The sequence below is a fragment of the Ranitomeya imitator genome, chromosome 4, assembly GCF_032444005.1.
Source record: "Ranitomeya imitator isolate aRanImi1 chromosome 4, aRanImi1.pri, whole genome shotgun sequence".
NCBI classification, from domain to species: Eukaryota; Metazoa; Chordata; class Amphibia; order Anura; family Dendrobatidae; genus Ranitomeya; species Ranitomeya imitator.
The window spans coordinates 172730286-172752342 of record NC_091285.1 but is presented as its reverse complement, the minus strand read 5'-3'; the positions used below and the strand labels follow the sequence as shown (position 1 = coordinate 172752342).

Genomic DNA, 22057 nt, shown 5'->3' with positions numbered 1-22057 from the left:
AAACTATTTAAAGGGAACCTGATAGCTTCCCCTTGTCTACCAAACTGCCTCATGTCTTTATTCCTTTTCATATATACAGATATAGATTCAAATAAGCCATTGATTAAATTTTGCTAAAATCGATTTTATAAGCTGGCCTGTGATATTGTAATTACTGGCTGACTAGTCATGGGGGCGTTGTGTTCCTCCACACTATTCTTCCCACTAATCTTGTGAATGTGAGTCTGACAATGCACAATAAGCTGGGTGGCTTCATCCGCGCACAGCACATACCCAGGGAGGTTTGGTGGCGTAGGACTCGGCCAGCCACCAGATTTTCAGAGCCGGCGGTAACGGCTAGCTGAGTCCTGTGTCACTGTAGCCTCCCTAGATATGGGCAGTGTGCTGATGTAGCCAGGGTGCGTCCCCACGGCTTAAGGCAGTGTTCCCCAACTCCAGTCCTCAAGAGCCACCAACAGGTCATGTTTTCAGGATTTCCTTAGTATTTCACAGGTGATGGAATTATTGCCTGTGCAGGTGATGCAATTATCACCTGTGCAATACTAAGGAAATCCTGAAAACATGACCTGTTGGTGGCTCTTGAAGACCCGAGCTGGGGAACACTGGCTTAAGGCATGTTGTCGGGGTTGTGGTGCACTTGTTAATCATGTCCGTCACACCGACAGGGGTATTATAACATTAGTGGGATGATTATTCCGTGGATGGGGGAGGGTGAGAAAATACGGGAACACTAAACCCTCATGATTGGTCATCCACTAATATCCCTGAGCAAATTCTAAGAATGACTTTAGGGAAATTTACTAAGAAAAAAGCCACCAAATGGCACAAGTTTTAAAGTTTTGTAAAAAGTGGGATAAAAGCAAGGTGAAGCTGTTGGGTTCCCTTTAATAAACTGAATAAATTCTAGGGTATACCCTTGCTGTGATAGTATTATTTATTTCTGGCATGATGTTACTCCTCACCAGAACTATTTGTATGCACTCGCAGTATCCTTACCTAGGTCATTTTTTATTTCTCCTCAGGTTCTGTTTGTGACGCAGGCCCTGGATGGAGCGCCTGTGATTCCCTTGTCCTCTCTTGGGAATCGCTACTCTTCGATGTATGTATACTTTTCTTGATACTAAAAAGAAGCGGCGGGTTAGAAGGTCTTTGGAGAGGAAGAAAACCCATTCAGGACATTTGGAAGAGCCTGGCTTTGAGATGCCTCAAGTGAGTTTGTATTGCGATATATACTTGTAGAGGTTCTTCCCAAAAATCAAGTTATTCACTATCAATCCTGATCGCTAGGCGTCTGGACGTTGGGATCTTCAGTGATGGAAAGTCTGTGCTCTTTTTTTCCCGATTGTCCCATAGACAATGAATGGAGATCCTATGCTGTAATGTCTGTATACTCTTTTCCTTCTCTCTCTGCCCAGGACCCGTGGTATGATTTCGACCATGGCCCTGTGCGGTCAGACACGGCCATTACACAGTACACAGCAGGGGAACATTTATAAGATTATCTCAGCTCAGGAACATTTTTTTTTTACACACATCCAGTGGTGGAAGTTTATTATTGTTCCAAGATCTATTGATTGAAATATACTTTGTTTTGGGGAAAATCTGTTTAATGATTTAGAAATCAAAGTGTGAATGTAAAATATTCGATAAAATTCATGCCTATTTTTTTCCTCAAGTTAATGACTAGATTTCAATTCCATGTCTACTCTGGTTGTAGTTATTATGGGTTGTTTAAGATGTAACCTTGTTTAGCTAGACTTCATTGAACAAGGTAGATTGTTTGCACATTATTACAGAAATTCCATGCTAATATACAGATCCCTAGGTCAGTAAAGCAGCCTTATATAGTGCATTGTGAAGAGAATCGGATTTCTTTCCTTCCGATTGTGGATTGTTCCTATGTTTTTTTTTTCTTTGTTCTTGTATCATTGACGCTCGTTTTAAATCCTTTATATCCCTCTCATAGCCAAGTGTAAGTGGAATGGATCCTCCTTTTGGGGACGCTTTTCACAGCCCTGCATTTGCTGAGCAGACTTTAATGAGCACAGAACTTCTGGCCACCAGCTCTGACCCAGACTTCATGTATGAATTGGTAAGCCGCGGTCACTAAAAATCCTTACATTCCTAAAATTGTTGGGTAGTTAAGCCATTTTAGATGTACAGAGCTGGGTCTGATAAAGAATTGTTCAGATGCGGTGTTGAAAGGAAAGTCTGTCATGTTCCTGCAGCTAGGATCAGTGACGGATACGCTGATTTCAGCATTCTTTCACCTAGGAATTAATGTGAAGCAGTTTTTGAGAACTTGCATGTTCACTGTGCAGTAGAGTCCATTGATATACATTCTATGCATGTTCTCCTCATTCTGTAGATTGGCAGATTTCTCTGTTACTGTGCATAGGTAGAAATATGTCTTCCAGTTGCCGATTGACAGGGGGAGTCCGCCTAATTGGAATCCTTGCTGCATTCAGTGAAGGATGCACAGTTTAACATATCATTTTTCAAAAGTGATTTCACATACACAATTCTAACCCCCAGAGAGGACCGCATGTGTAGGCATAGTTGGTGGTGAACTTTGATATCGTTTTTTGAACACCTTGTCAACCAAAGGTGGGCTCACAAGTTGTGTGTTTGTTACAGAAATACTCTTAGGTAAGCCATATTCTTAAAATTGTTTTTTTTTTTCTTCTTTTTTTTTTTGTATAATGTTTCATCAGGATCGAGAGTTGGGTTACCAGCAGAGCCCAACGGATAATTTTCTAATGCTGGAAGACTGCAAAGATTTGGAATCCTTGGACTCTTTGGCTGACATCCTGGGAAATAGTCCATCCCTATCTTCTCACTGGGAACAGTGGGATACTTACTGTGAGGATTTGACAAAGTATACAAAGCTTACAAGTTGTGATATTTGGGGAACCAAGGAGGTGGACTATCTTGGCTTGGATGACTTTTCAAGTCCCTATCAAGATGAGGAGGTCATCAGTAAAACCCCCACACTTGCTCAGCTTAACAGTGAGGATTCACAGTCAGTGGTTGACTCCCTTTGTTACACAGAAGGCTTATTAGCAGCTAGAGCTACACTTCTTCCAGGAAAGAAAGTGTCTTCTGGAAGGGTGACTGCTCCAGTTAGCGCACCTAAGACTTCCCCAACTGACATGCCATCATCTGATTGCTCCCTAAAAGCTGTCAAGGCAGCTGCAAGTCCACAGATGGCAGCAAAGACTAATATTTCTTGTGAGGAGAAGATCAACATTCATGTGGAATGCAAGGACTATGTAAAGAAAGCAAAGGTAAAGATCAGTACGGTACTTCCTACACGACCGACAAGCACAGTGGTTGCACTAGATGCATCAAAGGAAAACACTTGTTTTTGTGGAGCAGTGGCCAAAAAGCAGGAAAGGACAATTGGTGAGACTTCATTAGGCCGGAAAAGCTGTGCTATCTTGCCTTTTAGAGAGACTCAAAAGCTATTTTGCCCACCTCAGAATGTGGTGACCATTGGCGCAGTGGAAGGGAATGTTACTGTATCTGCTTCTGTTTCTGATCCCTCACAGAAAAAGGAAGAGCACAACTACTCACTTTTTGTCTCAGAGGGACTTACAGAGTTGGTCAAGAGTGAAGGACCAGGAGACGAAGAAGACGAAGATGAGGAGGTTGATTTGGATGAAGAAGATCATGATGAGGGATTTGGTAGTGAGCATGAACTGTCTGAAAACGAAGAGGAAGAGGAGGAGGAGGAGGAAGAAGAAGAAGAAGAGGAAGAAGACTTTGAAGATGATAAAGATGATATTAGTGACACCTTCTCTGAACCAGGTAATAGTTTGAATACATAAAATGGTCTGTTATATTTGATTCTGAACATTAATATGCTAGACTCACAAGCCACAAGTTGTAATTGATAATGGCTATGATCAGCTCAGCTAGCCTTGGGGATCGGAGTAGATCGGTGTATGGACTCATATACCGGGTTTGAGCCTGTACACCTCTAACTCTGATTTTCCATGGACCAGCAGAGCAAAGCCAAAAGGGCACTGTGTGGATTACACTGCGCGACACAGGGGGTCTCTGACTTTTTAGTTTTAAGCAATTTCCACACTGGTTCTTTACTAATCATAGCTATTATTTGATGCGTCAAGAACTGGATCTACAAATTAATAGTTACGTCTTAGTAACGATTTAGTCTTAATTGCCTCGAAGCCTCAGATATTAAATGAAACAACTTGGTTATAGTCATTACATTTTCATCGTAGAATATGTGTATTTAATGATTAGTAAAACCTGTTTCCTACTATTAAATATCCTGGAAACCAAGGGAGTAGCTAAAAGGAAAGCAGAGGAAGCAGTCACATCAAACACTGTTGCCTGATGAGGCCAAATGGCCCTTCTGCCACATATGGAGACACCAGTATTATCAATGACCAGACTTCCCATTGGGCCCCAAAGTTAGTCCTCTGCTAGGAACCTGCTATTCAGGAAACCTTGCCTTGAAGACAACGGCCGACCTAATGGACCTTTACAAGACCCCTGACTTAGATATAACAACATCATAATATGGTTTTTAACTTTTAGGTTATGAAAATGATTCCGTTGACGACTTAAAAGGGATAACGGCTGTGTCATCAAGGAAAAGAGGAAAACGGCGGTACTTTTGGGAATACAGTGAGCAGCTCATGCCTTCTGACCAAGAAGCAATGCTGAGACCATCTGAGTGGAACAGAGACACTCTGCCCAGTAACATGTATCAGAAAAATGGCTTTCATCATGGTAGGTAGTACGATGGGTCAGACAGTAGTGCCTGTAATCCTCTTATCTAGGTTAGTTGGCTTGTGCTCTTTTAATTTGCTACCAACGATGGATTGCTTGAGATCTTATCAGGAAGTGATTTACAAAACGTATTTTAAAATGAATTAAAAAAAAGTTATGGGACAATCCATTTAATTCTAAGATTGGTGGTGCAACAGGATATGCTACAAATGTCCTATCCGTAGAAGGAAAACAACCATGCTAACAAAGTGGCATACCATTTTCTGATCTTCAGACTTGTGGTGGGCGCATTCTGATCAGTGATGACTGGGCATCACTTTGCTGTTTCCACTTTATTTTACTGATAAGACATTGATGGTCTATACGAGTATGTAAATGAGAACAAATGCTAAAAGATTACATGGACAATTTGTATGGTAATATATTCACTGATAAGTGAACTACTACAATTACACCTTAAATATTTTGCGGACAGGCAAATACACCGTAAAGAAGTCTCGCAGAACTGATGTGGAAGACTTGACTCCCAACCCCAAAAAGCTTCTACAGATTGGAGGGGAGTTGCGTAAACTGAACAAGGTGATCAGTGACCTGACGCCTGTATCTGAGCTTCCCGTAACTGCCAGGCCACGCTCTCGAAAAGAAAAAAACAAACTGGCTTCCAGGTAACTCATCCCATATTATATGGTGACTGACTAAGATCTTACTTTTGATTTATATAGGAAAGCATAAGAAACCAGCAGTAAAGGCAATATAAATGCTAACGATTAATTTTGAAGACCAAAAGGAAGATCTGTAGTCATTATCAGAGGTGGAAACACATTTATGTTCGAGCATGTGGAGTTTCAATCTCCATACTATTCGTTTTGTAAAAACAGGGGAGCATGACTTGTAGATGTATTTATACACCACACAATATTAAAATTGCAACACCAAAATGGAAAAGTCATGCTGTGGAAATCACAGGATCAATAGACATAATGATATGCAAGTGATGAAAAATGGAAAAAATAAAGTTTTCATAACCTCTTACTGAGCATCATGTGCAGAAATACACACTTATTATTAATGCTTTTCAGAGGAACATTCTGCCACGTTGGATGCACTTGACCACACAAATCATCAAAGTCCTCTGCTGGCAGCTCCCTTTGTAATTGCTGACCAATGTGGGCCTATTTGTGCATAATGGGGGATGGTCTGGAGAGGCTGTAGGCCGTGAAAACACATTTAGCCCACATAGGCCTTCTTGTCACTATCACAAGCACCATGCCATCTAGTGTTGTCGTGAAAACTGGTTACTGGGATGCTTTCATATTCCGTCATGAAGGCCTCTTGTGGTGTTACCCACATGGTTTCCAGACCAATCTCTGGCTATCATCAGTTTCAATGTTGAGTGGAGTATTTCTACGGGCTCCACAGCTACAAATCTTTTAGCAGTTTTTTTATTTTTATTATGTCGATGCATTGTTTTCTCTGATTACTCCTATTTAGAAAAGGCCAATCTTAATCACGGTGACTTAATTGTGTAATTTCATAAAATCAGGAAGGGCCGTTCAGGCTTTTTGACACGTTGAAGCTATTACCTGGGTGAAATTATATGTATACAATTGGACATCATGCTGTAATGGGAAGACGTTTGTCATGTTGATGTGATGGGTTCTCTGGCCAAATGGCTGCACTGTAATGAGATCTGCTGAGGGTGTGGGCCTGGCAAGGTAGATGACGGTTTCCAGTGATAACCACCAGTATTGTGACTGTGATGCAGGCTGTAAATTGGCATTGGAATAAGACAAACTGTACAATGATGTTCCAAGTGTGACTGTGTGGTTCTGAAGCAAACCAAAAGGTCATTTCGCTCAACGAATGAGTGTTTTGCTTGTTTGTTTGGTGATAGGTAGCCTGTTTACACTGCACGATTATCGAAAGTGAGCATTCATAGTAATGAATTAATCCCATTAATTGTGCCGTGTACATGCATCTCTACTTATGAAACCTGCCTATAGGTGCCTGGTGTAAGGATCTGCCTCCAGTATCTGCACTATGTACCAATGTTGTTTTCTGACATTTTTAACATCCCTTGAATAATTTAAAAGTGTGTAGATCGTTTGTGATTCTGCTACGTCTTCAATTGCAGAGCTTGTCGGCTAAAGAAAAAGGCACAATATGAAGCTAATAAAGTGAAGCTGTGGGGCCTGAACACCGAATACGGTAAGCTCTTAATAAGTGCATATGACATTCTGTATGACCGCTCGGCTGGTGTTGAGAACTGTACGTACGGTATATCATGTATGTAATTTTAATATATTTTTTACAGATAATTTGCTGTTTGTGATCAATTCAATCAAGCAAGAGATCATGACTCGTATGCAGATTCCATGGGAGGAGTGGTCAGCAAGCATGGAACAAAAACTGGATAATCTGATCAAGGATACACTAGGTATGTGTGTTTTTGCATTTCAGATTATAGTAGATTATGCCATCCATTGTCTGTAGCCTCACACCCTAAAGGCTCCCATACAGACTAGACTAAAGCCGGCTGAACCCGCATGTTGTGTATGGGAGCCTCCAGACTCTCCCTGTACAGATAATGCTCGGGAAGAAAAGGATTCAGCCTGCTCAATTTCCCTGGCAATCCTTTTGTTCCCTGGAGACTAAGCCGCCTCCAGAGGAGTTGGGCTACTTTCACACTTGCATCGGTACGGGTCCGACGCAACGTGGGCAGTGGATGTAGTTTTTCAACGCATCCGTTGCCCATTCTAAGCCCCGGGGAGGAGGGGCCGGAGTTCCGGCTGTGCATGCACGGTAGGAAATGGTGGATCCGATGTACAAAAAAACGTTATATTGAACGTTTTTTTCGTGCCGACGGTCCGCCAAAACACGACGCATCCAGTGCAGGACGGACGCGACGGATGGACATCCGTCACAATCCGTCGCTAATACAAGTCTATGGGAAAATGCAGGATCCTGCAAATTTCTGCATTGTTAAAAAACGATGGATTGTGACGGAAGCTGAAAAACGCAAGTGTGAAAGTAGCCTTTGGCAGCAGTGCTCTCATAGCGAACAGAAATGTTTGCATATTGGTGAGTCAGGAGACATGGTTGCCGGGCAAACAATTGTTTGCCCAACAGTTATTCAATGTGTGTGGGCCTTTAGTATTGGCAGCAGGAGTCGCATCGGAGGTAGCACAGTTTTTGTTTTGAATTGTCCCATCTAGTGATGAGTGGACGTCCTTTGATAAGGTGATATCCGAGCATGCTCCTGTGCTAACTAAATGTCTTCATACATATTGTCAAACATATTTCTCGAGCATGCTTAAAGACACTCGGTTAGCACATGAGCATGCTTGGATAGCACCTTATCAGAGAACATTCATTCATCACTAGTCCCATCCAAAATATTTTGGAGGTTATGGTCCACTTTAGTGGCCTGCTGCCATTTTGTACCAAACCTCTAATCTACTATATAATTGTCTAAGGGTCACTTCCGTCTGTCTGTCTGTCACGGATATTCATTGGTCGCGGCCTCTGTCTGTCCTAGAAATCCAAGTCGCTGATTGGTCGTGGCTGTTTTGCCGCTACCAATCAGCGATGGGCACAGACCGGAAGAAAATGGCCGCTCCTTCCTCCCCACAGTCAGTGTCCCCGGCCCGCTCTATACTCCCCGCGGTGCAGTCAGTGTCTTCGGCGCCCGCTCCATACTCCCCGCAGTCAGCACCCGCTCCATACTCCCCTCCGGTCACTGCTCACACAGGGTTAATACCAGCGGTAACGGACTGCGTTATGCCGCGGGTAACGCTCTCCGTAACCGCTGCTATTAACCCTGTGTGACCAAGTTTTTACTATTGATGCTGCCTATGCAGCATCAATAGTAAAAAAATCTAATGTTTAAAATAATAAAAAAACAAAAAACCTGCTATTCTCACCTTCCGTAGTCTGACGATGCGCTTGTGCCGGCCACCATCTTCCGTTCCCAGAGATGCATTGCAAACTTACCCAGAAGACTTGGCGGTCTCGCGAGACCGCTAAGTCATCTGGGTAATTTCGCAATGCATCCTGGGAACGGAAGATGTCGGCCGCATCACACAGCTTCGCTGGATCCCAGGGGTGAGTATATAACTCTTTTTTATTTTAATTATTTTTTTTTAACAGGGATATGGTGCACACACTGCTAAATACTGCATGGGCTGTATTATGTACCTACGTGTCTGGGCAATATACTACGTGGCTGGGCAATATACTGCGTGGCTGGGCAATATACTACGTGGCTGGGCAATATACTACGTGGCTGGGCAATATACTACGTGGCTGGGCAATATACTGCGTGGCTGGGCAATATACTACGTGGCTGGGCAATATATATTACGTGGCTGGGCAATATACTATGTGGCTGGGCAATATACTACGTGGCTGGGCAATATACTACGTGGCTGGGCAATATACTACGTGGCTGGGCAATATACTATGGCTGGGCAATATACTATGTGGCTGGGCAATATATACTACGTGGCTGGGCAATATACTACGTGGCTGGGCAATATACTATGGCTGGGCAATATACTACGTGGCTGGGCAATATATATTACGTGGCTGGGCAATATACTATGTGGCTGGGCAATATACTATGTGGCTGGGCAATATACTATGTGGCTGGGCAATATACTATGTGGTTGGGCAATATACTATGTGGTTGGGCAATATACTACGTGGCTGGGCAATATACTACGTGGACATGCATATTCTAGAATACCCGATGTGTTAGAATCACCATCTAGTAGGAAATATATGTCTTTCTCACTCACTGGGTAATGTGGGAGGAGGGATTGGGAAAACTGAAAATAGAAATTCAGAAAGGTGTGACTGCTGGAAAAAAGGAACCTGTATGAGAATGTTAACAGCATTGTAGAGTACACGGTAATTATTGTTCAATCTCCATTTATAAGTTCAATTTCTGCAGATATGAATTGCACTTTGATTCATGACTGATAAAGATTACCAGACTCCAACCTAAATAGCATTTTCATATCAGCAGACATGTATACCTAGGACATTAGGTATGAGTTTTGTTATTGGAAAGGTACTGATTCACATTTTTTCTCTGACATTAGGCGACAACTTTGAGCAGCGAGGATGTTGTGATGACATTTATCTCTAAAGGCTTTTTCACCTAGGGGTGATCGGTGGAATGAACCTTAATAGGAATGTCTGATTCTGATGATTATCCTTGTAAAAGTGCTTAGAGTTCAGTGTTCTTTTGCATCTTTTATACAAGCATAAAATCAGTTGTTGGCAGCCAGGGCCACCATCAGGGCATTTCTGCCCTTACTGCTGTATGGGGTCCGGTTAGCAACAGTGCAGAATGGGCCGGCCCACAGGTCCGGGGCCCCGCTCCTGTGCTTCTACTCATCGGGTCCCAAGTGCTGTGCGCTATGACGTCACCACAGGTCCTTCAGCTCCATCCTGGTTGTGTGCAGCTCGTGTTCTCTGGTATCGGCCAACAGCAGATTTCTGGTTCCCGAATTCCAGTGAGATTCCAGGAGGGTTTGGTGGAGTTTTGGTGCGTGTGGTAAATCTGTGAGAGGAGAGTGTGGGGTGAGATCAGAGCTGTTCGTGTGGAGGCCCCTGCTCCGTGTGACTGCGGCTCCTCAGTGTTTTGGACGTGCAGCATTGTATGGGACTGCACATGATGAAGTGTGTCTGAGGGGAGACTGCACATATGAAATGAAAGGGGGATAGGAGGCTGCAAATCATGAAGGGGCACTGCAGATGAAGTGAGGGGGTGATAGGGGACTGCAATGGATGAAGTATGGTGACTTCAAATTAAAGTGCGGGCGACTGCAAATGATGAAGTGGGGGAGGAGACGGGGGACTGCAAATGATGAATTCAGTATGAGGGACAGGGGACATCAATTTAATTGGGGGTGGGGAGAGCAAATGATGAATTGAAGGTGGGGAGAGCAAATGATCAGGGAGGAGAACAAATAATGAATTTTGAGGGTGGGGAGAGTAAATGATGTATTGAATGTGGGGTAGAGCAGGTGATAATGAATAGAGGGTGGGAGAGAGAGAAGACTTGGGAGGGGGGGGGGATGTAAGGCAGCACATCTGTTCATGTAAATGAAGATATGCTGCCGGCAATAATGCAAATGACTCGGGGACAACCAATTTGTAGTAACCATTGCCCATTAGTATACAGTTCGCACATTCATGATGATTGCCACTTGTTAAACTAGGGCCGACTTCCTAAATTATAACCCCACCAAGGACAACATGTATGTATGTATGTATGTATGTATGTATGTTCTCCCCGTGTTTGCGTGGGATTTCTCAGAATTCTCCGGTTTCCTCCCAAACTCCAAAGACATACTGATAGGGAATTTAGATTGTGTCCCCCATTGGGGACAGTGCCAATAATGTCTGCAAAGCGATGTGGAATATGATAGCACTTCATAAGCAAAGCATAATAAAGAAATAAAATATTATAATGGCTGCTGAAAAGTGATCTCTACTAGTGATGAGCGAACATGCTCGGATTACTTCTTATCCTAGCATCTGGGCGTGCTCGTACATTATATTAGAGTCCCTGCGGCTGCATAATTTGCAGCTGTTAGACAGTCTGAAATGCATGTTGGGATTTCCTGTTTGTTAGGCAGCCTGAGCACATGTGGGGATTCCCTAGCAGCCACAAATCATGCAGCCACAGGGACTCGAGCATGCCTGGATAAGACATAATGCGAGCACGTTCGCTCATCACTAATCTCTAGCCATGTATTAAGCCTAGTGATCAGTGTGAGAATGGCAAGATGTGTGTTTTTATAATAAAGATGGTGATATGGAAAATACAAAAATATATCAAAGATCTTTAACCCCTTAACGTTCAATGACGGGCATAGCCTGTCATGGCCGGGTGTCAGTTCCCACACCAGGACGGGCTATGCCCATCATGCATTTAAACTGTCACTCCGTGTAAACACGTAGTGACAGTTCAGTGCCGACCGCTATCTGTGGCAGCTGGAAGGCACGGGAATAGATGCGGGCACTCATGCTGTCGGTCCCCGCACCCAGATCGTTGTGATTGGTCAATCAGTCTGACTGACTGATCACAGCATGATCGCGCGGGAGATGCTGAAATATCAGCATTTCCTGCCCAATCAGTGCAGCAGCCCAGCTCTGCCAGTGGCCGAGAGTCTGCACTAACAGCCAGGAGCGAAGTCCGCACCACCCCGGCTGTTAAACCCCTAAATGTTGTGATCAAGTGCAATCGCAGCATTCAGGAGGCAGGCTGAGGGACTGGAGCTCCCTCTGCCATCAGATCGGTGTCCCTGCGACGTCCCGATCATTGCCATGGTTACCCTCAAGTCACCAAGCTATAGAAAGCTTCTAAGACCATGCTCACAGCATGGTGTCAGAAGCTTTCAGTATAGGTATAATGCAGTGCAATAAAAGTGTACTGCAGTGCCTTATACCTGCAATCAAAGTGAAAAAAGTGAAAGTCCCATAAAGGGACAAGGTAAAAAAGGAAGCTTTTTTTTTTTTTTTTTTTTTTTTTTTTAAAGGAAAAAAAATTAAATAATAAATCAACTAATAAATACACATTTTTATGTAAAAAAAAATTAAATAAGCAAAAGTACACGTTTGGTATTGCCACATCCGGAACAATCTGATCTATAAAAGTGTCATGCTAGTTAAGCCCTTCAGTGAATGCTGTAAAAAACACACAAAAAAAAGTAGCAAACTATGCTTGATAATCATACCACTTGGAAAAAAAAGAGATCAAAAAGGCAAATGTACATAAAAATATTATCACTGAAAATACCATCTTGTCCCGCAAAAAACAAGCCACCATACAGCTCCATCAGCGGAAAAATGTTATAGCTCTCAAAATAAAGCAATGCAAAAATTATTTTTTATACAAGTTTTTGTGTAAAAGCACCAAAACATAAAAAAAACTATATAAATGTGGCATCGTTGTAATCGTATTGGCCTAAAGAATAAAGCAGCCTTATCAATTTTACCACACGCAGAGCTGAGAAAAAAAAATCCTGAATTGCTGGTTTTTGTTCATTATACCTCCACAAAAATCGGACTAGAAAGCGATCAAAAAATGTCATGTGCCCGACAATGGTATCACTAAAAAAGTCAACTTGTCCCGCAAAAAAAACAAGCCCTCACATGACTTTGTAAGCCAAAATATGGAAAAATCATAGCTCTTAAAATATGGTGCTGCAAAAACTACTTCCTGCAAAAAAAAAAGCGTCTTTAATGTGTGACAGCAGCTAAACATAAAAAAGGATATGAATCTGGCATTGCTGTAATCGTACCGACCTGAAGAATAAAGTCGCCCAATCGCTTATACCGCACGAGGAACGGCGTAAAAAATAAATAAAACCAATTCTTCTCCTGCAGTGGATTTTTTAATTCTGCCTCTCAAAGATCTCAGTAAGGCTCAGCGCACATTTATCCTGCGCTCTCCACTGAGCACTTACACCAGGGTTTCCGTGTAAATCTCTGAAATATGTGATTCAGACAGAACCGCCGGCAGAAGTTTCCCTATAATGAGGCAGATGGAAGCACTGTGAACGCCAAAGGGCCTGTGATCCGGCGGTGTCCGTCTTTTTAGGCGTGCATAAAAATGCGGTCCACCACAGTTTTGTGCACCTCTGAAAGGAAGGACAACACTGCCTCATTATAGTGATTGGATCCCTCTGGGGTTTAATGGAAACCCCAAAGTAAGTGCTCAGTGTAGAGTGCCAGATAAATGTGATCCCGAACGTTATGAAAAATCTACCCAATAAAAGCTTCAACTCGGTCCACAAAAAAAAAGCAAGTCCCCACTCAGGTCCGTCATCTGTTAATGGAAATATAGGAGGCTTCCATGTTACTGGTAGCACAAAGGCTCTGGAAAAGCAAAATGGCTCCTTGCCCCCGAAAAGAAATTCAGCAAATTCTGCACTCCCAAATCCAAATGCCCCCCACCCTTCTGAGCCCCAGTGTGCATAAAACACCTTTAGCATTTACATTTGGCATTGGTATAATTTCCAAAATGGGGTCACTTGAGGGGGGATCCTGCTCTCTAGCACTTAGGGGCTCTGTATATGGAGTCTGCAAACTATTCTAGGAAAATCTGCGCTCCAGGAGGCAAATAGCGCTCCATCCCTACCGAGACACTCTGTATGGCTAAGCAGTACTGTACAGCCACATATGGGGTATTTCTATAGTCAGCAGAAATTGTGGGACAAATTCTGGTGCCAATTTTACCCAATTATTGTGCAAAAATGTAAAATCTGGGGCTCAAACAAAACTTATGTGGTAAAAATGTAATTATTTTTCTTCACTGCCCAATAGTATAAAATTCCTTGACCCAACGGTGTCAAAATGATCACTGCCCCTCCCCTAGATTAATTCAACAAGAGGTGTAGTTCGTAAAATAGGGTCACTTATGAGGAGTCAAGCTATTCTGGCTCCTCGGGGGATCTCCCTCTGAGTCATGGCACCCTCAAACCATAATAGTAAAATCTGCACTTTAATATGACACGCCTTCCCTTTTGAGCTTTGCACTGTGCCTTAAAAGTAGTTTTCACCCGCACATGGGGTATTGGCACACTCAGGAGAAATTACACAAGAAACTTTGGGGTCCATTTTCTCCTGTTACCTTTGTTTAAAATAAAACATTTGGTGCTGAAAGATGATTTTTGTGGAAAAAATGTGATTCTTAATTTTCACGGCTCAACGTTATAAACTTATGTGAAGCACCTCGGGGATCAAGGCACTCTCCAAACATCTAGATAAGTCCCGTGAGGGGTCTAGTTTCCAAAATGGGGTCACTTGTGGGGGGTTTCCACTGTGTAGGCACATCAGGGGCTCTCCAAACACGACATGGCGTCCGCTCTCGATTCCAGCCAATATTGCTCTACTGTGTACCCAACTCAGGAGAAATTGTGCAACAATTTTTGGGGTTCATTAACTACTGCTACCTTTGCTAAAATAAAAAAAATTGGTGCTAAAATATTTTTTGTGGGAAAAAAAATGTGATTTTTAATTTTTACGGCTCTACTTTTTAAACTTATATGAAGCACTTGGAGGTTCAGGGTGCTCTACAAACATCTAGATAAGTCCTTTGGGGGGTGTAGGTTCCAAAATGGTGTCACTTGTGGGGGGTTTCCACTGTTTAGGCACATCAGGGGCTCTCCAAACACGACATGGTGTCCGCTCTCGATTCCTGCCAATTTTACATTCAAAACCTCAAATGGTGCTCTTTCCCTTCCGAGCCCTGCCGAGCACCTAAAGAGTGGTCTTTCGCCACACATAGGGTATTGGCGTAATCGGGAGAAATTGCACAACACATGTTGTGGTTCATTTTCTTCTGATACCCTTGAGAAAACGAAAAAAATTGTCTTAAGATTTTTGTAAAAAAACAAAAAATTCAAATATTTTTCCTTCTGTATTGCTTCAGTTGTTGTGAAGCACCTGAAGGGTTAATAAACTTCTTGAATGTGGTTTTGAGCACATTGAGGGGTGGAGTTTTTAGAATGGTGTCGCTTTTGGATATTTTCTGTCATATAGGCCCCCAAAGTCACTTCAAATGTGAGGTAGACCCAAAAACAAAAAAAAGTTTTGTAAATTTTATTGGAAAAATCTGAAATCGCTGGTCAACTTTTATCCCTTATAACTTCCTAACAAAAGAAAAATTTTTCAAAAATTGTAAAGTAGACATGTGGGAAATGTTATTTATTAACTATTTTGTGTGACATAACTCTGAATTAGGGGCATAAAAATTAAGTTTGAAAATTGTGAAATCTTCAAAAGTTTTGCCAAATTTTACATTATTGGGGGGCAATAAACACAAGTAACTTTGAAGAAATTTTACTACCATCATAAAGTACAGTATGTCACAAAAAAACAGTCTCCGGATCCATTGAAGCGTTCCAGAGTTATAACCATATAAAACTGACAGTGGTCAGATTTCAAAATTAAGGCCTGGTCATTAACTTACAAAGTGGCTTGGCACTTAAGGGGTTAAATATATTTACAGTGCAGTATGCTACGCGGGCTGTGCAGTATGCTACGCGGGCTGTGCAGTATGGTCCGCGGGCTGTGCAGTATGGTCCGCGGGCTGTGCAGTATGGTCCGCGGGCTGTGCAGTATGGTCCGCGGGCTGTGCAGTATGGTCCGCGGGCTGTGCAGTATGGTCCGCGGGCTGTGCAGTATGGTCCGCGGGCTGTGCAGTATGGTCCGCGGGCTGTGCAGTATGGTCCGCGGGCTGTGCAGTATGGTCCGCGGGCTGTGCAATATACTATGCGGGCATCATATTCTAGAATACCCAATGCGTTAGAATCGGGCCACCATCTTGTCTGTTTATAATAGGGCATTTCCTGATGACTTGTTCCCTTTAAGCAGCGATGTTAGGAGCAGGGCTGTGGAGTCGGTAAGCCAAACCTCCGACTCCTCAATTTCCATGAAAATGGGCTCCGACTCCTACTCTCCGACTCTGACTCCACAGCCCTGGTTAAGAGCACATTTATTTTACTCAGCCTAATTTTTTTAATAAACCTATTCTCTTTTGATTCTTTCAGGTTCGTCAGTAGCAGGCCAGACATCAGAGTTTGTAAATCAAGTTTTGGAAAAAACTTCAGATGGGGATCCCACTGGTGGCTTAGTGGGACTTCGCATACCAACTTCAAAGGTGTGACCATCTCTTCACAGCCAGTGCTGATGCGTCATCATCTCATGTCTTCTCCCAAGTCTGCACTAAGAACTTCTTCAATTTTGCATGTATATCTTCTCATAATCTGTTATGGTTCTATTTAGCAGGTTTGTTGGGTGGAATAAGCAAGCTGACATGCTGACGAGCGCGAATACCCATTGCATGGAACTCTGCGTCATCACCATGTCTGGTTGTTCGTGGCTACTTGTTCATAGAGTACTATTGGCAGCAATTCTATCATTGCCATGGAGTTTATATATCCAATATAAATGTGCAAAAAAACAAATAAGCAACATATAATGTATTTGTAGTGTTTGTCTTAGAGTCAGAAACCGATTTTATTTTTTTTTTCTATTTAGATTCACATAGTTTTTAGCTAATGCCAAAATTAGCTGGAATAAGCTTCAGACACAAGTGATAACAAGCCACTATCTGAAATGGGAGGTAGAGACATGATTCCTGCTCTGAACGCAGAACTTGCACAGGTAGACTGCACTAAATGATGCGGTAGCAGTGCAAACGTCAAAAAGTGGCTTTATATATAACGTGTATTTGTGGATAAGATAACATTGCGATGGCTGATAGTTTGTCGCAAGTGGAACTTTGATCTTAAAGACTCATCTTTGTGCCTTGTTATTTGCGGAGTGAAAAAGACTCTTCTACAGCTTAAAGCCGTTAAGGATTTTTGTATGCTTTAAAACATTATAAGATCTTTTAAACCTTGTAGTGTAGTGGCCTAAGATGCATAGTTTGGTGCATATTTATCGGGTTAAGCTTCAATGTTTAAAAACAAAATCCTTGTGACTTCCTTTTTTTTTTTTTTTTTTTTCCCCGAATGTACATAGGAACATGTTAAAAATGTAGATATGTGCCACAGAGTCTGTGAATTGTAATAGATACATAAAAAGTAAAAAAAAGCAAAAAAAAATGCAAAAAGGTAGTAAAAAAAAAAAAAAAAAGTGGCTCTTGAACTATAAGCCGCACTATTTTTCCTTATTTGTTCTTTTTCTTCTCTTTGGTACTTTTAACTTGGAAAAGAGAGAAACAAAAATTGCACATTACTTTGATTGTTTTCTTTTTGTTTTGTACCAAAGAAAAACACATTGAGGTGGCAGACTGCCAGTCAAAGTAAAGATTTGCACAGCTTATAAAATACTGTAATGAATGTAAAAACAAAAAAATATAACTATGTATAAATATATATATATATAACAGAGGTCAGCAGAATTCTGGGATAGCTAGGGAATTTAACAAACTGTGAATTTTCTTTTTCTTTTTTTTTTTTTGTAGTGGTCCAATTTTCCAAATATCAATATATACATTTGGGGGGTGCATTCACAGTCTTGTGTCTACATTCAAGAGACCGATTTTTTTTCCCATTGTAGATAAACAAAGACTAGTTGTTTTTTAGTTTTGTTTTTTTTTTCCTTTGTTTTATTAGTAGAATTTTCCGATTTTTGGAGGATAGGCGGAGCTGCTACATTTCATTGATCTAGTTCAACTTCCAGAATCTTAATATTTCCCATCCTAGCAAGGTGGTATGAAACTGGTAGGCCCATTGGCATTGTAAAACAAATAAATATATATTATACATATATAAATATATCTATTTTTGCTATTGTAACATGCACCTGAATATATTAATCTTCAGACCGAAGGGTAGAAGAGGGACAGAAATTTAAATATTATATTTGCCAATATTTTTTTTTTTTTTCTTAATGTTCTTGATCATTTCAGAGCATGATCTGAAAGCTAAAAAAAAAAAAAGGTTTATGATGTTAAAAAATAAGAAAAAAAGTAAAAAAAAAAATAGATTTTATATTTTTGTATTAGTACTGCAGGAACTGCTTCTTTGGATGTTAGGGACTTGAATTTATTTCATGTTTATGAATATGTTTTTATTTTATCCTGCATGTAGTATTTCTGCAGATGCATGGAGTGTAGTGATACTCCTTTCCTGGTAAAGAAAATGAGGCAAAGGAATGGCTCAATAATTTTGAAGCCAGTGAGTTGAAGTGGATGTCTGTTCTGGCTCGGTCCTGATCAGTCTGTTGTTGGCTCATAGGTGGAGTTCTTCACTTGGATCAATCTCTGCTCTTCAGCACAAAAGGCAGCGCTTGAGTTTCCATTTCCGACACATGTATCTATAGCCTTGTTGCATTCAGTTCCAATGTCTTCTTAGAAATTCTTGAAGTATATGCCATAAAAGTGAAATGATGAATGTTGCAGATTATGCTTTTTTTTTTTTTTTATTTATATGAGGTCCTATGGTACTGTGGTAGTTGTAATGCCAAAAAACAAGATGGCTTCCTAAGATGTGCCTTATATATTTTGTAAATTTGGGGGTTTATTTTTGTTTGTGGTCTTAATGAAGTCTTAACTATCTAACAGTCTGTGTGATAGGTAAATATTTGTCACGTTTTCTTTACTCTTAGTTACCTTCCGAACAGCGGGTATGTAGAATGCAGGCATGGTATATGATGTGACGGCACTAGTGTCAGTACAGTAGGTTAGGCTTCAGTATTGGGGTACATTGTTGGTCGTAGTTCCATCACTTTGGTTTGTGCGCAGTAAATTGGGAGTTGTGAGCCGTGCTAGAATGAGCTTTTTGGTCAGTGTGGACGTGTTTGTGCTGCTGGACATTAGCCTTATAGCCATAGCAAACTGCGTAGGATCAGGTCTGTCGTCACTCAGGTAGACTTCATACGGTTAATCACTTTGATTTGAGTCTTTGTTCTATACAGCAATATTTTTGGTCTGTGTTGGGTTCTTTATACAAGACTTCCAGCGAAACCTCCTGATATATTTGCGGGACGTAAAGCCTTGATATATACAATTATATTGTATAGTCACCCTCTGAATGTATGTCACATAGCTTGGTATACTGTTTTTCACGTACAACGTAAAGCGTGACGATCACTATAATTTTTATTTCATGAATCAGTAGTGCACATAAAAATAAGCAGCTTTATAATATATCTGATTAGAGATCTGTCTCGCTCTCCTCTTGGACTGATCTTTATTATTTTGAAATTCTCAATTTCCAGGTAAATTTTGTATTCGGTGAAGGCACGTTATGACATTACTGAGATATGCGAGGACAGGTGCTACTGATGAGATTCTATGGAGAGAGGTGATAGAGGCCGAGCTCTTGCTTCCTCCCACCACCTCCTGTCTATGTAGCATTTCATCTCCTATCTCGGTAATGTAAAAATATGTATTCATTGAGTACAGATTATACCCATAAATTCTGAATTTTGAGAATTCATTATCCGTCTTGGCAAAGAAAGTATTACAAATATTTTACACAATTGATTATTTTTGTGTACTATTGATTCATGAAAGAAAAATTAAAGCGGTTGTCCACTAGTCGAACTGCTCCTTCTCAATCTGAGTGTTTGCCCCCCCCCCCCTGAAAATTAAAAAGCTTATACTCCCCACCCATGCTGGCGCCTTCCAGTTTTGTCCGCGCTACTAGGGCTCATGTGAGGTTGTTACATCACGTGATTCCAGTACCCAATCAGCAGCGGCTTCACTGTTCCCGCTTTCGGACGCATGAGTACTCAATAGGAAGTGAGAGCTGCGGCTGGCCGCTAATTTCCTGTTGATTATATATACGTCTGAAGGCAGGGACCGTGAAGCCGGTGCTGATTGGGCACAGGGCTCGCGTGATGTAACAACCTCACGTGAGCCCCAGGAGAGCGAGTGCCAACACCGCTGGAACTGCGCCTGCACGGTAGCCAAGTATAAGCTTTCTTATTTTAACAGGGCCGAACATGGGGAATGAGAAGGGAACATCTTTAAAACGTCTGTTACTCTTTAAAAGAGAACCTTTCACAATTTCTTTTCATGCAGTACTGCACACACAATGTAATACTGGCTGCAGATCGGAATAAAGAAATACATAAACTTTTTTTTTTCTTGCTTGGTTTCTCCTGTGCTGGGATTTTAGCATTCAAAGTATTTCGCACTTAATGCATTAACACTCGGCCTTAAAAACGCTTATCAGACAGTTTTCACTGAGAGCATGTACTTCTTCTCTTTGTATGATGCTGACCACACCTTCCCACCATAGCACAGAGCAGGTTTCTCAGTGTATGACAGACAGACCTGATCTTATGGTCTAACCACATGGATGATTCGAAAATACAGATGACTTAACACCTTTCAGGAAAAGGTCCCTGTGGGAGGAGGGGAAGCACAGCTGAGTTTGGCAGTTTCACATTACACACCTTTCTATCAGCTTTGTTAGCACTCTGCTGTACTGCCTGTCTGGAGATGAGAGCTCACAGAGTCCGCATCACACTTTTATGTCTGTTATGCTCGACTTTTACTCTCTCTGTAGTGAGATCTGAGCAGGGTGTGATTGCATCTCACACACTCCGTAATCAGGAAAGCTGATAAACGTTTGTAATGTGAGACCACTAAACTCAGCTGCACTGCACCTCCCCTGACATGGATCTCATCTGAAAGGTGTCGGTCAACTGTGCTTCCTAGTCATGCAGGCGGTAAGACCAGGAGATCAGGGCTGTCTATCATACATCTCACACACTGAGAAATCTGCTCTGATCTTTGGCCGGGGTGTGGTGTTCTTTCCTTTTTTAGCGTGTTGCTGTGATTGGACAGCTTCATAGAGGTAGAAGTACACACCCCCAGTGAAAACTGTCTGATAACACCCACTTAGCTTTTTGTTTAAGTCTATCTGTTAAATTTACAAATAAATAGTGTAATTGCTAATAACTGCCACGAAGGGATGAAATGAAATAAAAAATATATATTGTATGTTCAGTACAACATGGAATATTTGGTGACAGTTCCTTTTTAAGACTCCAGTATTAGACTGAAGTAGTCTAAACCCGCTAATATTGGCATTTTAGGACTATAGATTGATGTATTTGAAGGCCTTCTGATTCTAAGGGTTGGGCAATTTGAATTTTAACCCTTGATTTTTTTTTTTTTTTGTTCTTCATATGAGCGTTCTCCACTCTCCTCTTGTAAGCATTTGAACATCTCGGCTGAGCCGAAAGTTCATGTTTATGGGGGAAAAGGTAGAGATGACTGACAGCCAATTAAGTGCTCAACCGTGAGCAGTCACGTGAATGGTCAGCTTTACATCTACCGTAATTGGCTCGGTTTTGGCACCAGTAAGAATTTAACGGTGACCATACACAGTAGACCAATTTCAACCAAAGCGGGCTAACCATCTGAGTATGGGATTCCGCAACTTTCTCCGAATAGCAGATCTCGGGGTAAAGATGATTTAGGCATGTTTGTTGTCAGCATGCCTACTTTTGATTTCAAGGCCGTTATCAAGCTTCCATAAGTTTCTGGCATTGACTTATTTGAATATCGCCATCAAGAACACATTCATGCTCATTTGAGCATTCATATATATTGGGGAAGGGGAAAGCGTTCTAGAAGTTGGCCTGCAATCCAAGGTGTATGGCCACTTTGAGAACATTTTTGGCTTAAATATTAGGAGTATTTCGTGGTTTATTTGGTTAAAACAGAGCCTTATTTCCAGTTTTATATTTTTTTCTGAAAAGTTTGGATCTCAGAAAAAGAGGGTATTAGAAAACCTGTGTATAACACAGA

The 22057-nt window shown here is 41.6% G+C and overlaps 1 protein-coding gene across 2 annotated transcripts in view; it reads left to right on the top strand.

Annotated features, from left to right (window-relative positions):
- The window catches only part of CREBRF (CREB3 regulatory factor), a 56462-nt gene extending 38837 nt beyond the window's left edge, over positions 1–17625 (top strand). The window contains exons 2-9 of one of the 2 annotated variants that reach the window (XM_069764096.1): positions 1023–1209; positions 1967–2092; positions 2715–3810; positions 4567–4761; positions 5237–5426; positions 6896–6969; positions 7076–7198; positions 16332–17625. In XM_069764096.1, the coding sequence (XP_069620197.1) occupies positions 1102–1209; positions 1967–2092; positions 2715–3810; positions 4567–4761; positions 5237–5426; positions 6896–6969; positions 7076–7198; positions 16332–16447 (2028 nt within the window). In that variant the 5' untranslated portion in view covers positions 1023–1101 and the 3' untranslated portion in view covers positions 16448–17625. The remainder of the gene's footprint in view (positions 1–1022; positions 1210–1966; positions 2093–2714; positions 3811–4566; positions 4762–5236; positions 5427–6895; positions 6970–7075; positions 7199–16331) is intronic. The other variant, XM_069764095.1, reaches the window with a different exon arrangement.
- The last annotated feature ends 4432 nt before the right edge of the window (positions 17626–22057 follow it).